Source organism: Thalassophryne amazonica, chromosome 9 (genome assembly GCF_902500255.1).
Source record: "Thalassophryne amazonica chromosome 9, fThaAma1.1, whole genome shotgun sequence".
NCBI classification, from domain to species: domain Eukaryota; kingdom Metazoa; phylum Chordata; class Actinopteri; order Batrachoidiformes; family Batrachoididae; genus Thalassophryne; species Thalassophryne amazonica.
In genome coordinates this window covers 18,158,840-18,176,459 of record NC_047111.1, presented here as the reverse complement: position 1 = coordinate 18,176,459, position 17,620 = coordinate 18,158,840, and the positions used below count along the sequence as shown (strand labels likewise).

Genomic DNA, 17,620 nt, shown 5'->3' with positions numbered 1-17,620 from the left:
GGTCCTGAAGGAATGGTACTAGTTCTCTTCAGGGGATCCTTGGGTTCTGATGGAATAGTGCTAGTTCTCTTCAGAGGATCCTTGGGTCCTGATGGGATGGTGCCAGTTCTCTTCAGATCATTGGGTCCTGATGGAATGGTGCTAGTTCTCTTCAGAAGATCATTGGGTCCTGATGAGATGGTGCTAAGTTCTCTTCAGAAGATCCTTGGGTCCTGATGGGATGTGCCAGTTCTCTTCATAAAATCATTGGGTCCTGATTGGATGTGCCAGTTCTCTTCATAAGATCATTGGGTCCTAATGGAATGGTGCTAGTTATCTTCAGAGGATCCTTGGGTCATGATGGAATGGTGCTAGTTCTCTTCAGAGGATCCTTGGGTCCTGATGGAACGGTTGTAGTTATCTTCAGAAGATCCTTGGGTCCTGATGGGATGGTGGCAGTTCTCTTCAAAAGATCTGTGGGGCCTGATGGAATGGTGCTAATTATTTTCAGAAGATCCTTGGGTCCTGATTTGATGGTCCTAGTTCTCTTCAGAAGATCCGTGGATCTTGATGGGATGGTGCTAGTTCTCTTCAGAAGATCCTTGGGTCCTAATGGGGTGGTGCTAGTTCTCTTCAGAAGATCCTTGGGTCCTGATGGAATGGTGCTAGTTATCTTCAGAGGATCCTTGGGTCCTAATGGAATGTTGCTAATTCTCTTCAGCGGATCCTTGTGTCCTGATGGGATGGTGCTAATTCTCTTCAGAAGATGATTGGGTCCGGATGAGATGGTGCTAAGTTCTCTTCAGAAGATCCTTGGGTCCTGATGGCATGGTGCCACTTCTCTTCAGAAGATCATTGGGTGCTGATGGAATGGTGCTAGTCATCTTCAGAGGATTATTGGGTCCTGATGGGATGGTGCCAGTTCTCTTCAGATCATTGGGTCCTGATGGAATGGTGCTAGTTCTCTTCAGAAGATCAATGGGTCCTGATGAGATGGTGCTAAGTTCTCTTCAGAGGATCCTTGGGTCATGATGGAATGGTGCTAATTCTCTTCAGAGGATCCTTGGGTCCTGATGGAATTGTGCTAGTTATCTTCAGAGTATTCTTGGGTCCTAATGGAATGGTGCTAATTCTCTTCAGAGGATCCTTGGGTCATGAGGGGATGGTGCTAGTTCTCTTCAGAGGATTCTTTGGTCCTAATGGAATGGTGCTAGTTATCTTCAGAGGATCCTTGTGTCCTGGTGGGATGGTGCTAATTCTCTTCAGAGGATCCATGGGTCATGATGGGATGGTGCTAGTTCTCTTTAGATGATCTTTGGGTCCTGATGGAATGGTGTTAGTTCTCTTCAGGGGATCCTTAGGTCCTGATGGAAATGTGCTAATTCTCTTAAAAAGATCCTTGGGTCCTGATGGGATGGTGCTAGTTATCCTAAGAAGATCCTTGTGTCCTGATGGGATGGTGCCAGTTCTCTTCAGAAGATCCTTGTGTCCTGATGGGATGGTGCCAGTTCTCTTCAGAAGATCCGTGGGTCCTGATGGAATGGCGCTAGTTATTTGCAGAAGACCCTTGGGTCCTGATGGAATGGTGCTAGTTCTCTTCAGAAGATCCTTGGGTCTTGATGGGATTGTGCTAGTTCTCTTCAGAAGATCCTTGGGTCCTGATGGGATGGTGCTAGTTCTCTTCAGAGGATCCTTGGGTCCTGAAGGGATGGTGCTCATTCTCTTCAGAGGATCCTTGGGTCATGATGGGATGGTGCTAGTTCTCTTCAGAGGATCCTTGGGTCATGATGGGATGGTGCTAGTTCTCTTCAGAGGATTCTTGGGTCCTAACTGAATGGTGCTAGTTATCTTCAGAGGATCCTTGGGTCCTGATGGGATTGTGATAATTCTCTTCAGAGGATCCTTGGGTCATAGTGGGATGGTGCTGATTCTCTTCAGATGATCCTTGGGTCCTGATGGAATGGTGCTAGTTCTCTTCTGAGGATCCTTGGGTCCTGATGGAATTGTGCTAGTTCTCTTCAGAAGATCCTTCACTCCTGTTGGAATGGTGCTAGTTCTCTTCAGAGGATCCTTGGGTCCTGATGGAATGGTTCCAGTTATCTTCAGAAGATCCTTTGGTCCTGATGGGATGGTGCCAGTTCTCTTCAGAAGATCCGTGGGTCCTGATGGAATGGTGCTAGTTATTTTCAGAAGATCCTTCAGTCCTGATGGGATGGTGCTAATTCTCTTCAGAAGATCCTTAGGTCTTGATGGGATGGTGCTAGTTCTCTTCAAAAGATCCTTGGGTCCTGATGAGATGTGCTCGTTCTCTTCAGAAGATCCTTGGGTCCTGATGGAATGGTGCTAGTTATCTTCAGGTTGATCCTTGGCTCCTGATGGAATTGTGCTAGTTCTTTTTGTGCATTTTCTCTGTGCATGATCCAGCACGCAGGTGCCTCAGAGTTGAGGACCCTAGTGGCTGCAGAAGACCAAGGACACACCCACATTTTGAGAGGTGGGGATGCCTCATTTGTCTGTCTGCATGATTGCCATCCAGGACCGTGGATTGGAGGATGCAGTGGCACTGGCGCATGCTCAAAGACGTGACCTGATGTGATATGGCTTCACGGATTTTGTGTTCACAATCTTTTGTTGGTAAATCACGTTGATATTTCGCCGCACACTCGTAAAAATGCACAGCAGAAGGAGTAACGCGTTCTGGATGATGCACGGGCACAAATCTGTTTTCTGTTGGACACAATCAGTGCAGCCGCTGCTTCTTTATGCACCTCGACATTTGTTTTTTTGAGTGACTGGCAGAATTGCATATTGCTGCTGTGGAACTTTTCGGTGTGGGAGTGTGGGAGTGTGGGGTTGGGGAGGTAACAATAATATGCAGAGAGCTAAGCTGCAGAGAGGACACCCCCACCCACCCCCTCCCACTTTCTCTTTCTTTTGATTGCTTGTCTTCGCGGTAACAGGCTGGGCTGCATTCTCGGGGTCTCAGGGGCTGTGCTGAGCATGCAGTTGTCATGACAAATAAAGAAGAACGAGGTCACAGAGGGAGACATGTGCTCCCCCCACCCCCCAGAATGAGCTACTGGAGAGCAAAGAGATCACACGACACACATGCCTTTTCATTTTTTGGATGTGTGTACGATATGTCAGATCTGACAGGACACGATAAGGAAAAAGATTGATTGAACCCTTTTGACCCGGAGGTGGGCAGAAGACTCTCATCCTGGTAGACCAGTTTCCAGCTTCTCCAGATTAACATTTCAGAGTCAGATCACAATAGGTTCATGGAACGCGTGCTGAAGGAACACACACTGAAGAAACGCACTCTGACAGAAGGCGCACTGACGGAACGCACGCTGAAGGAACGCACTCTGACAGAATGCATGCTGACGGAATGCGCGTTTAAAGAATGCAAGTTTGAGGAACGTGTGTTGACTGAAGGCATGCTGACTTAATGTGCGCTTAAGGAACGTGTGGTGACGGAACGTGCTCTGAAGGAACGCACGCTGAAGAAATGCGTGCTGACGGAATATGCGTTTAAAAAAATGCAAGCTTAAGGAACGTGTGGTGACGGAACGCATGCTGAAGGAACGCACTCTGATGGAACGCGCACTGAAGGAACACACGCTGAAGAAACGCATTCTGATAAAACATGCGCTGACGGAACACATGCAGACGGAATGCGTATTTAAAGAATGCAAGCTTAAGGAACGTGTGATGATGGAACACATGCTGACGGAATGCGTGCTTAAGGAACATGTGGTGACGGAATGCGCACTGACAGAATAGCGCTGATGGAATGCACGATTAAAGAACACAAGCTTAAGAAACGTGTAGTCATGGAATCCGTGCTTAAGGAACGTGTGGTGATGGAACATGTGGTGACGGAATGCGCTCTGACAGAATGCGCGCTGACAGAACGCGCATTTATGTAAAGAATGCAAGCTTTAAGGAACGTGTGGTGATGGAACGCATGCTGACAGAATGCGCGCTTAAGGAACGTGTGGTGATGGAATGTGCACTGACAGAATGCACACTGATGGAATGCGCAATTAAAGAACGCAAGCTTAAGAAAGGTGTAGTGACGGAATGTGTTGTCACGGAACATGTGCTGACGGAAAGCGTTTAAGGAATGTGTGGTGACAGAATGCATGCAGACTTAATGTGCGCTTAAGGAACGGTGGTGACGGAATGTATGGTGATGGCGCATGCTCTGAAGAAACGCGCGCTGACTGAATGCGTGTTTAAAGAATGCAAGCTTAAGGAACGTGTGGTGAGGGAATGCATGCTGAAGGAATGCATTCTGATGGAACACACGCTGAAGGAAAGCACTCTGACCGAACGCGCGCTGAAGGAACACACCCTGAAGAAATCCACTCTGATAAAACGTGCGCTGACGGAACGCGTGCAGACAGAATGCACATTTAAAGAATGCAAGCATTGCAAGAATGCAAGGAACGTGTGGTGACAGAACACATGCTGACGGAATGCGTGCTTAAGGAACGTGTGGTGATGGAACACATGGTGACGGAACGCATTCTGATGGAATGCGCACTGACAGAACGCGCGTTTAAAGAATGCGGAACGTGTGGTAACGGAATGCACCCCAATGGAATGCACCCCAATGGAATGCACGCTTAAGGAACGTGTGGTGACAGAACACGTGGTGACGGAATGCGCGCTGACAGAATGCACACTGTTCTGAACATGCGTTTAAAGAACGCAAGCTTAGGAAACGTGTGGTGACGGAATGTGTGGTGACGGTATGTGTGTAGACGGAATGCATGCTTAAGGAAAGTGTGGTGACGGAACATGTGCTGACGGAATGCGTGCTGCAAAAAAACGTCCGCCATGAGCTGCCATTTGAGTCCCACAAACAATAAACAACATTCCATCTCCTGAAGCGCACCATCCATACTCATTCACCCACATTCTGGCACCCCTGAGGCTTTTAAACATGTCGGCACCGCATCTCCTGCCTGAGCCATGTGTACATTCTGACATGCGTTCACCCACAGGAAACGTAACCACGATCACCAAGAAATTACGATGCAACAATAGGTACAATTAACAAAGACTAGGTTAGTATATTCATGGTGTTTGTGCCGGCAGCAAGCCGGTCACTTTGAAGAGCGCACACAAATGTTTAGCCGGGAGCAGATTACGTGCTGTGCCACATTAGATTTACAAAAGCATGCAGCGCATACGGCAGTGATTTGCTCTTCGTGCTGATGCCGACGCCTTCAGAGTGGAGGCTCATGCCGGCATTGGAACTGAAGGAATCAATATTTGGTTATCCAGGGGGAATCGGCACTGTGACTTTCTCTGACTCTGCCTGTACTGATTGACTTGAGATAGAGCGCTTCAGGCAGCGACTCCCCCGCTCCTCCGTTTAATACGATCAGCTGTCTGCGGGCTCCTTTAGCTGTCCAGGACATGTTTCGTTTTCCTGAAGTAGCTTGAAGGCGCGCCGCCTCTTCTCCTGCTCATTGTTTTAAGGTGTAAAGAACCTGATTCTGACTCCATTACTCCTTTTGCCTGCAAGATTGGAACCAATTTAAGGCGCTATAAAGGAATAACCCTCCAGCCTCAAAAGAAAGTCACCAAAAATTAGTCTGTTTGACAAACGGTGTGTAGGAGCTCCCAGCTAAGATCTAACAGCATGAAGACTCACAGTGGCAACGGACAGTGCTGAGAAAAGATTCTAAGGCAGAAGTACCAAAACCTGCATTTCCTCCAATAACCATTTGAGGCTGGCTCCAAAAGCTAATATCCCAGTCCTGTGCGCGGATACCAAACTATTACTGTAGTACTTACTGAAACTAAGCAATTCAGACATACTACGCCAATGCCATCTGACCTGCCCTTTGACCTGGATGTTTACAGATAACACTTATGCACATACCCATGTATGCCAAGAAAAATTCTATTTTTTAACAGCAGATGTTTTTAAATGGTTCCTGATACTTAATATAAATGTATTTGTACAAAGATATGGACCCTTGAACACCACTACCACTTTCATACATGTTCACTATCTTCTTTAAATTTTCCCAGGAAGTTCTCCTTCCATTACCAGGCTCCAGCTGCTTCATGGGAATGCATAGTGTAATTAGTTTGCACACAGTGGAGGTAGCAAGTCACGTGGGAATACTTTGACTACTTGTTAAATACATACCCTACAGGCAGTGGTTCCCAAACTTTTTCCCTCATCACTGTCAACCCCCCCCAATAACTACATGCACCCTCTAGCAACAAACTGCACGCTGCAGTTTGGGAATCCCAACCTTATGAATTGTGACGTACTGCTTTTTGTCAACTATAGAGTACAGCCCCTGGCAAAAATTATAGAATCACCGGCCTCGGAGGATGTTCATTCAGTTGTTTAATTTTGTAGAAAACAGCAGATCACAGACATGACACAAAACTAAAGTAATTTCAAATGGCAACTTTCTGGCTTTAAGAAACACTATAAGAAATCAGGAAAATAAATTGTGGCAGTCAGTAACGGTTACTTTTTTAGACCAAACAGAGGGAAAAAAAATATGGAATCACTCAATTCTGAGGAAAAAATTATGGAATCATGAAAAACAAAAGAACACTCCAACACATCACTAGTATTTTGTTGCACCACCTCTGGCTTTTATAACAGCTTTCAGTCTCTGAGGCTTTGACTTAATGAGTGACAAACAGTACTCTTCATCAATCTGGCTCCAACTTTCTCTGATTGCTATTGCCAGATCAGCTTTGCAGGTTGGAGCCTTGTCATGGACCATTTTCTTCAACTTCCACCAAAGATTTTCAATTGGATTAAGATCCGGACTATTTGCAGGCCATGACATTGACCCTACGTGTCTTTTTGCAAGGAATGTTTTCACAGTTTTTGCTCTATGGCAAGATGCATTATCATCTTGAGAAATGATTTCATCATCCCCAAACATCCTTTCAATTGATGGGATAAGAAAAGTGTCCAAAATATCAATGGAAACTTGTGCATTTATTGATGATGTAATGACAGCCATCTCCCCAGTGCCTTTACCTGACATGCAGCCCCATATCATCAATGACTGTGGAAATTTACATGTTCTCTTCAGGCAGTCATCTTTATAAATCTCATTGGAACGGCACCAAACAAAAGTTCCAGCATCATCACCTTGCCCAATGCAGATTCGAGATTCATCACTGAATATGACTTTCATCCAGTCATCCACAGTCCACGATTGCTTTTCCTTAGCCCATTGTAACCTTGTTTTTTCTGTTTAGGTGTTAATGGTGGCTTTCGTTTAGCTTTTCTGTATGTAAATCCCATTTCCTTTAGGCGGTTTCTTACAGTTCGGTCACAGACGTTGACTCCAGTTTCCTCCCATTTGTTCCTCATTTGTTTTGTTGTGCATTTTCGATTTTTGAGACATATTGCTTTAAGTTTTCTGTCTTGACGCTTTGTTGTCTTCCTTGGTCTACCAGTATGTTTGCCTTTAACAACCTTCCCATGTTGTTTGTATTTGGTCCAGAGTTTAGACACAGCTGACTGTGAACAACCAACATCTTTTGCAACATTGCGTGATGATTTACCCTCTTTTAAGAGTTTGATAATCCTCTCCTTTGTTTCAATTGACATCTCTCGTGTTGGAGCCATGATTCATGTCAGTCCACTTGGTGCAACAGCTCTCCAAGGTGTGATCACTCCTTTTTAGATGCAGACTAATGAGCAGATCTGATTTGATGCAGGTGTTAGTTTTGGGGATGAAAATTTACAGGGTGATTCCATAATTTATTCCTCAGAATTGAGTGATTCCATATTTTTTTTCCCTCTGCTTGGTCTAAAAACGTAACCATTACTGACTGCCACAATTTTTTTTTTCCTGATTTCTTATAGTGTTTCTTAAAGCCATAAAGTTGCCATTTGAAATGACTTTAGTTTTGTGTCAATTTTTCTACAAAATTAAACAACTGCATGAACATCCTCCAAGGCTGGTGATTCCATAATTTTTGCCAGGGGTTGTATGCTTATTTCAATATTTGAATGTAGCTCGTGTTAAAATCTAGAAATAAAGATGTTTACAGTCTTGTAGGAAAAAAAAATTAGCTTAGCATTAATCAATCACCCAAACCCAGGTTACTTAGCTTGTTTGCCTTATGGTAACTTTGAGATAGGTGCGTGTGTTCATTGTACATGTACAATGACAATAAAGCTAGCTAATCTAATCTAAAAGTTGAGAAAATATAACTTTCTCCAGGCATTTTGTTCATAGGTCTAAAATTTGAGCTAAATTAAGGGTCTAGAACAAACATATACAAACAAATGGGATCTAGAATGGAGCCCTGAGGAACCTCACAAGTAGCATGATTAGACAAAAATAAAAAATTCAATGATCTAGCTGGTTCAGTTAGACTTAAATTATTCCAAAGTAGTTCCCTGGGTGGCAAAATATTGATAGGAAAGACATTAAATTGTTATAGCCAGGGCTATAATGTCCTCTAAAGCCATTAGATTTTTCTTCCAGAAATAGTAAAAGTTGAGAAACTAGAACATTCTCCAGGATTTTAGAGCAACACTGCAATTTGTTCATTGGTCTAAAATTTGATCTAACTTAAGGGTCTAGCGCAAACATGTGAGGAGAAATGGGACCTACAATGGAGCCCTGAAGAACCCCACAAATAGCAGGAGCGAACAAAAAATAAAAATTTGCTAAGACTAACTAAAAGCTTCAGTTGGTTCAGTTAGACTTAAATGAGTCTAAAGTAGTTCACATGTCACAGTCTGTGATACAATGTTTTCTTCCAGAAATAGTAAAATGTTGAGAAAGTACAACTTTCTCCAGGATTTTAGAGCGAAATCACAATTTGTTCATAGGTCTAAAATTTGATCTAACTTAAGGGTCTAGAGCAAACATATGCAACAAGAAATGGGGCCTACAATGGAGCCCTGAAGAACTCCACAAATAGCAGGAGCAAACAAAAAATAAAAATTCGCTCAGACTAACTAAAAGCTTCAGTTGGTTCAGTTAGACTTAAATGACTCTAAAGTAGTTCACATGTCACAGTCTGTGATATAATGTTTTCTTCCAGAAATAGTAAAATGTTGACAAAGTACAACTTTTCCATTACTTCAGAGAGGAATGGCAATGTGGGAATAGGTTAAAAAAAAACTTCAGGCTCTATATTCATTATTTTTTAATAAGTGGATGCACCACAGGACATTTAAAACAAAGTGGGACTGGGCCGGCACCAAGACAACCATTAATAACAGCAAGAAGACTTGGCCCAAAAGTATCAAAAACCTCTTTAAATAACCGACAGTCGACATCCAAAGGACACACAGTGGCCCTATTTCAGACAAAGAGGGTTACAGGTTTGACTGAAAAGAGTTGGGTTTTGGTGTTCTTCACATCAAAATTACACCTGACATTTACATCAAACAACAAGGATAAATTTGTCTTTTCCGTCAGAACTCCAGCAAATATTAGGAATTAATGCAAACTAAGTAATGGAGCATGTGGGCATGAAGACAGTACGGCCTATGGCGTTCTGATGTTTCACTCCAGTGACCTTAATCTTCACCCAAATTAGTGAACTCTGGCCAGGAGCACTGCCAGGGATTGTGGGTCCCATGAAAAAAAATGTTACTGGGTCACCCCCCACATTATTTTGTTAGTATTATATGTTAGGGCCCTTCTGTCAGTCATGAGCCCCTAGAATCCTTCTCCTTATTCTCCCCTTTTTAACACCCCTCACATTTTCTACAAATCTGGTTGAAAAAAAAAACAACTTTGCCAAAAAGATTTTTCTTTTTAACAGCATACCAAGTTTGGTAGAAACTGATCCCTTGACCCTATTGATTGACCTTGCCTTGGAAATTTCGGAACCCACCCCCATATGTGAGGCACGTTCACTGCAAATCAGAGTGAAAAACTTCAGTGTTGAACTTTGACCCCCATGTCCTTGACCTCACTGATTGACCCCCTAAATTGACCTCACCTGCGCAATCGCAGAACCTCAAATGAAAGTGGGGAGAAAAAATAATAATTTTGACATTTGACCCCATCAACTTTGACCTTTGCTAGGACCACCCCTTAAGGATCATTCTAGGGTCATCTTACGTGCACAAAGCGTGTTTGGTGGGAACTGTCCATAGCACCTCAGAGGAATGTTGCAACAAACAAAAACATTACTCAAACTGTACTGTGATGATTTTGTGATTCCTAATAAGAGGCATTTGATAAACATCACAGTCCACATGAATAATCCACATGAGCCAGGAGAAAATTTTGACCTAATCATATGGGACTAAATAACACTTACAATCCAGCCTCAGTGCACCACCACGACCTACACAAAATGTGTGGTGGCCATCCAGGGTGGTAGCTGTAGCCAGATCAGTGAAGAATTACACAGAGGTCAAAATTTAAAAATGGTCTGATCATATTGAAAAGTATACGACATTATCTGTTGGATCATAAAGATTCCAAAAAGGTATAGTTTGGAGTGACTATGATGCAAAACTGGCAATAAAGGTTCATTTCAATTTGTACAGGGGTCCAAAGCGAAAGTTGCTCCAATTTTGGTAAAAAGTGATGAAAATTATTGGTTCTGCTAATAGGATTAATAAATACAGGAGTTTTGACTGTTGAATGTTTGGTTTCCAAAGTAAAGGTCAAGGAATGTTGACGTCCATTGGATTCTATGACATGTGACATATGTTACCCTGTAACTTGATAACTAAGCATGACAGATGGTGCAAACTATTCCTTTTTAAAACACTGCCAACTCAACCAGTAATCTGCATCACCTTTTCCCAAATTTGGAGCAACTTCAACTTTTGACCCTTGTACAAACTGAAATTGCATTTCATCACCATTTTTGCTGTTTTTGTCCCATAACTCCAGAACATTCAGTCATGGATAGTCCAAACTATACCTTTATGAAATCATTATGATCAGACAAATAATGTGATATACCTTTTAATATGATTGGGGCATTTTGAAATTTTGACCCCTGTGTACAGCTACCATCCTGGATCGCTACCATACATTTTGTGTAGGTCATGGTACACTGAACCTGGATTGCAAGTGTTTAGCCCCCTTAAGTGGTACCAAAACTCTTCTTGGCCCAAGGATTCTACTGTGTATACAGTGTTTTAGTGCAAAAACAGGATTAACCTGCACTGATTCAAAGAGGGAAAACACCATTTTTCTTGCATTTTAAAGTTCACATTCTCCACCTAAAGAAGAAAATGAAGATTATTATGCACTGCATGATCTCACCTTAGCTGTGCTGCAGTCTACAGGCAAAGTTCGACATATTGGCATAGAAACAAAGACCCGAGGCTGCAGAACGCGAGCCGACAGAATGATTTTTGGATCATTTGTTTCTATATGATCCATGTAGACCTGTTAAACAAATGCAGAGAACGCTTCCGGCAAACCATATCTTTGCACACGACTACAAACCCAACAAAACAGCCGGTGATGAGCTGTGTGCAAGAAAACATCCAAAACCGAGCCTTGAGGAGGAGGGGGAGTGATTAGTTATGGTAATTACAAAATGGAAGGAAAGGCAAAGGATGGAGAATTAAATGACGCTGGGAAAAAGTAGAGCAGAGGTTAAAGTCGGGCTCTAAACAAAAGTGAAACTTTGGAAGTGAAATATGGGATGACACACACACAGTGCGCTTTGGTTTGGCTGAGGGTCGGAACGTGGCCACAGAAAATTAGCCCACAGCAGCCGCGCATACGCGACGCGTCAGGAAGCTAAAACTCTGCCGGGTGATCAATCTTGGTGCCCTACTTGTTCACCGTTTACACTGTCATCTCACAACCCTCTGGTGAGGCGGCTTTAGTTATCGGAGTGCACCAATTCAGCAAATAAAACTTTTTTTTCCCCCTCCTGTGTTTGCAGTAAGAAAGCTGGTGTCATTATTTGTTTCTGCAGCCAGCTTTGTTCTCTTTGTGTGTCTCAGGCTGTTTGCGTGAAGACACTTTGTCAGACGTGTTTGCAGACACTTGTCTTTTGCTTTCTTTCTAATCTTGATCCGTGCTGCTGCTATTTGCAGCATCAGACTCACATCCACGTTTTGCAATGATGCAAAATGGAACTGCTCTCATTTCCACGTTTATTTATAGAATCCTCTTGTCAGTCATGAGCGGCCCATTTCTCTGCAAATCCACACGTACAGTTTGAGGTCATAACTTTACATAAATGTTGGTTCAAAACTGTCTGACACAATTTTCCCCAACCATAAGTTCAGAAAATCAACCATCTGCTGCACTTCCATATCAAGTTATTTGTTTGAAATAATGGCTAAGAGATTTATTTGGGGTTTTAATTGCTATGTTGGATTTTCAGTGTGTCAGAGGTTTAAATACAGCAAGATGATTCCACAATTTTCCAAAATTTTATTTAATTAGCACATGTACAGGATCTGGTCAAGGACCCCATTGCAGAGAACCACAGTGGAGGCTGGTTTGAACAGGTTTTCATGTTTACAAAATAATTCTAAGGCCACAGCAGAATGGAGGGCAGGTCAATAACAGAATCAGGTCAGGTACACAGTAATCAGTCCAAAAACTGCCTCAGCTTACACAAGAGAACAGTCCAAAAGCCATCCAGAGTTCAATAACCAGAGTTCTCAACAGCAACAGTCTTTCAAGGTGTTATTTTATTGTTTTTAATCATATGGATGTATGACTTATGTTTTACGGCTTTTAATTATTTAGTTGTATTTCATTTACAATTTTATGTCTTCTGTTATGTCTGTTATGATGATTTTTACTCATTCTTCTGTACAGAACCAAAACACAGAATCAGTTCAAAAACCAGAGATTCTCATACCTCAGAGTCCAAACATCAGGTGGAAGACAGGGATCCAGAATGGCAGAAAGGGTCTATAACATAAAGTAGGAAACACTTTAACCAGATCAAAAAGAGAAGCCCAGAATGAAAGCAAAAGTCAGTAACATGGAGTCCAAAAGCACTGTAACATGGAATGCTAGAGAGCAGGGCAGAACCTAATACAATCTGGCAATTTTATAGAGGAAGTGTAGCAATTAAACCCGGAAGTGTGGCAGCCTATGAACACAGAGGTCAACAACCAGGAAGTCAAACTAACACAGGAGAGAACATCACAATAAGAGCATGACTCATAAATATCACCAAATTTCATGGAGGGTAAATGATGTGACCCATGACAGCAGTTGTCTGTGTTTTTTAGTGGATTTTCCCCAAATTGAGATTCAAATGTACTTTCTATTTCAGTCTGAAAAGTGCTGTCATTTTCTTTTAGGTAAAAGCAATATATAATGCATTCATAACATCATGCATTCATGGTTATTCTCAGACTGAACGGCATTTATAAACCTTCCCCTTATACTGTCAAATGCAACATTAGAAACTGAAACATTCAGAATAAAAGCCTTGATCCTGTTGGAATTTTTCTTTATGTCTTATTTATTTTTTAGTATTCTTATAGATGATTCAAAATCTTGTGATAATATTCCCAAAATCTGTCTTATGTGCAATTTGGGGGGGGGGGGGGGGGGACTGCAAGAAGACGCCATGTCACACTCCATTTCTCAGATTACTGTTTGAGGGTCAAAGGACACCTCTACCCTACATATGCTAGTGTTAGCTTCATGCAGTCAAAGAACTGTAATAGACCTTCACTTGTGAGTGAAAGTGCCAATAAAACGAAACAAAATGAAAGCAAAAATATGACAACAGACACAGCTAATAAACAAAGGCCCCCAGAGATCCCACTGGCAAGAACTCAGGATAAAATGCAAACATATTTTACCAGAAAGTTTTGCTGTATATCTGCTGGACAGCTTTGCTGTATCTGTTGTCAATGCGAATGTTTGTTTCCGTTACAGTGTCTTTGTGTGGTTTTCCAAAATGGGTTAGACGGCAGACTAGCATTTTCTCATCACTTTATTATTTAAAAGTATTTTCCTAGTTACAACTCCGAAATTCCGAATTAGAAATTCCAAATACAATACAAACCTCAAATCTTGCACATCCACATCTTTGTTCATGTCCTCAAACTCACTATATTTGCCTTGAAAACCCCAAAATTTATATTTTACCAGCAATAAAAATTTGCTTTAATTTTGCAATATACCATAAAAATACAAGTACTGTTGACAACAAGACTTCAACACAAGTACATTTTGTCAGTTTGGGGAAAAATCAAACCTCTTTAAATGTTTAAACATTGCAAGACAATAATCTGATAAGAAAAACTGATTGGCAGCCTTCACCTGTGACTGTTTGGTCAACTGTCGCATTTTGCCAAGACATGCATTTTGTAAATGAGGTGTGTATGTACTGTTGTGGCTCTGGGGGCGGGGTTCAAACACCAAACTCCTCGCTCAAGAAGTCAATTGCTGTTCCCGGTCAGTCCAAGGGCCACCAGCCAAACTAGTAGGAGCACAATCTGGATTTCACTTTGCTACACATAGTAACTAAATTACAAATGAAGGTGAATATGGGCGTCCCCTTGGCCCTTCTCCAGCTGCAGGGGTCCTCAACACTGAGGCACATGCATGCTGGGTTCACGTCAAATGTCCAAAATGTCACAGCTGATGTTTGCTCACAATGCAAGTAAGTCTTTTCGGCTTCTCCGTTGTTTCCACTCAAGGTCGCCATAGCAGATCTGAAGTAGATCTGCATGTTGATTTGACATGTTTTATGCTGGATGCCCTTTCTGATGCAACGCCGTATTACATAAAAAATGGGCAGGGGCGGCCTTGAGCCAGGCACCTTCCACTCTGGAAAGAAGTGGACTTACCCACTTGGCCACTAACCCTGCTCGCTCACAATGCAAGTAATCCTCCTCATCTCGATACCACCGAGTATGAACAAAATGGATGTAAACCCACTGGAAATCTGATACAGCAAATAAATGTTGAAAGAGACCTTCTGTAAAGCAGCTGTCAAACCTCGCCAGGTTTTGTGCCGTTTCATTCCATAATGGACTAAGTTACAACTCAGCGAACTTGGGCTGATTTCCCCAAGCAGCTCTCACCTGGCAGCGTTCAGCGCCGAGTCCTCCCGTGCAGGCACAACACTTGGCAAAAGTCGGGAAAAGTCATTGTTTTCTGGAGCGCAGTGGATTGCAAATGACCTCACCTCGGGATGGCCCGGGGCAGGTCCAACACAACTCCATGTAACTCCTGGCGAACTTAGTGTACACGCCGTCCCCAACTTTTGATATCTCGGAGTAACTCTGTCTATGCTCGGTGTGACAACTGGATGCTGTGTTGCATCAAGTCTGCACAGGGCCACCTGGAGCCAAGCGCGAGTCAGCCGATAGTCCAGCCGAGTTCCCGAAGGTCTTGAATATGTTCAAAACTGGCACAAGTTTAACTGACCTTTCCCAACTTGTGCAGATGTTTGACGAGCAGCATGCCGACATCCCCCTAGGTAACCCGCAAGCCATGGCGAAGTGCTGCTCCGGAAAACTCGGCACCGAACTCAGCCAGCTGCTAGAGGTGCTTTAATCATTATTTTAATTTTAAAAAGATTAATGGAAATGAAGTTTATGTTCTAAATGACTTAACACCCACATGTTTTGTAATATGAAATGTATAGACTTGTAGAAGATTTAGTTTGAAGGTTTTTATCCAAGGTGTATGTAACCGTTTGGCCTGAGCTGTATTTAGCAGTAGTAAAATGTAAAACAATACTTCCTGATGAATAGAGTATGTAAGTTGGGTAATGTTAATATAATTGGTAAACTTTTTTCTTTTCTACTTTTCTTTTCAGGAACCGTTTCAGGCTAACATGGCCAGGATTAAAGATATGGTTAGGCTTTTGTTTTGTTCTTGTGTGTGTCGTGTCTCGTGGTGTTGCTTCTATTTCCTCTTTATGAGTTCAAATGGAAGTACTGTTGAGTCCGGTAGTTCGTTCCTGACACCTTTTACCGTACTGCTTTCTTGCTTTTCAGAGAAGGGAATCCGCCACTTTGTCCAAAAAGACAAATAACACCTTCAACATTGTCGGGACGACGTACGCCATCAACGTCGGTAAAGACCAAGGTTTGACGACCATTTCCAAGAGCGCCACCGGACCTTCTGCTAAACATTCCTATCTCCATAAAATGGATGACCCCTACACGGAGGCCAAGAAGTCCTACAACCGTGTCAGCAAAGTGGACAAGATATCCCGCATCATTTTCCCAATCCTCTTCTTCATCTTCAACTTAGGTTACTGGGCCACGTATGTCAACAGGAAGCCCGCCATCATGAAAGCCAACAACTTAAACTAAGTCCGAACAAGTGCTAGGCTTGATCTGGTTGGGTTTGGAGAGTAGACAGGTTTGTAGGATGCCAAGACCATTACATCTTAACATGCGTGTCTGCGAGTGCGTCACATTTGTCCATTTTATTTGTTTGATATCTTGCACGCGTGTAGGAAGATTTAAACACGCAGAGTTTGTGGATGATGGAGGGAGAGGACTTTCACGTCAGACAGTGTTTCTGTTCTCCATTGCACACTGAGTTCTGGCTCTTTCCTTTGTTGCGAGTTTCTCTTTGACTGTCTTGTCCGTGTTTTGACATGTTTGCGCTTCGGTTTTTAAAAACAAGTCGTGTGGGCATTGCAGCTGGTTACCAATGATGAAGTTTTGTCGCTAAGTAAGAAGCATGCAGAAAAAATGCACAGTGACTTGTTTGTGAATGCCAGCAGAGCTGCCGGTCAGGCGCTATTGTGCGCTCTGTTGGCCAGGGGCGTCTATTATAGTTCCACAGGAACATCATTAATAATTGTCAGTGTCTGGCCTTCGGTTTGCAGCCAAATCTCACACAACCAATGCAGCATCATCTGGAATTGCTTTCATGTCCCACGGATCCGCCTGGACATTTTCTAGTCTAGTGGCTCTTATTGTTTTAATTAGCTGAGTACCTCCAGCGACTGAGAAGCCTTGTGCTTTGGCGAACAAACAAACACGTTTTAAACACGTTGCATTTCCAGCACACGTGTACAAACGTGCAAACCATGAGCTCTGTGCACGCCCACCCAATCAATCAATCAATCAATCAACTTTTTTCTTGTATAGCGCCAAATCACAACAAACAGTTGCCCCAAGGCGCTCCACACTGCAAGGCAAGGCCATACAATAATTATGAAACACAGTCTACGTCTAAAGCAACATAACCAAGGGATGGTCCAGGGTCACCCGATCCAGCCCTAACTATAAGCCTTAGCGAAAAGGAAAGTTTTAAGCCTAATCTTAAAAGTAGAGAGGGTATCTGTCTCCCTGATCTGAATTGGGAGCTGGTTCCACAGGAGAGGAGCCTGAAAGCTGAAGGCTCTGCCTCCCATTCTACTCTTACAAACCCTAGGAACTACAAGTAAGCCCGCAGTCTGAGAGCGAAGCGCTCTAATGGGGTAATATGGTACTACGAGGTCCCTAAGATAAGATGGGACCTGATTATTCAAAACCTTATAAGTAAGAAGAAGAATTTTAAATTCTATTCTAGCATTAACAGGAAGCCAATGAAGGGAGGCCAACACGGGTGAGATATGCTCTCTCCTTCTAGTCCCCGTCAGTACTCTAGCTGCAGCATTCTGAACCAACTGAAGGCTTTTTAGGGAACTTTTAGGACAACCTGATAATAATGAATTACAATAGTCCAGCCTAGAGGAA

The 17,620-nt window shown here is 42.9% G+C and overlaps 1 protein-coding gene across 3 annotated transcripts in view; it reads left to right on the top strand.

Moving 5' to 3' along the window:
• gabra3 (gamma-aminobutyric acid type A receptor subunit alpha3) overlaps positions 1 to 16,783 on the top strand; it is a 189,686-nt gene extending 172,903 nt beyond the window's left edge. Inside the window, exons 9-11 of one of the 3 annotated variants that reach the window (XM_034177711.1) lie at positions 15,363 to 15,464; positions 15,739 to 15,777; positions 15,920 to 16,783. In XM_034177711.1, the coding sequence (XP_034033602.1) occupies positions 15,363 to 15,464; positions 15,739 to 15,777; positions 15,920 to 16,240 (462 nt within the window). In that variant the 3' untranslated portion in view covers positions 16,241 to 16,783. The remainder of the gene's footprint in view (positions 1 to 15,362; positions 15,465 to 15,738; positions 15,778 to 15,919) is intronic. The other 2 variants (XM_034177712.1, XM_034177713.1) reach the window with 2 other exon arrangements.
• Positions 16,784 to 17,620: the final 837 nt, after the last annotated feature.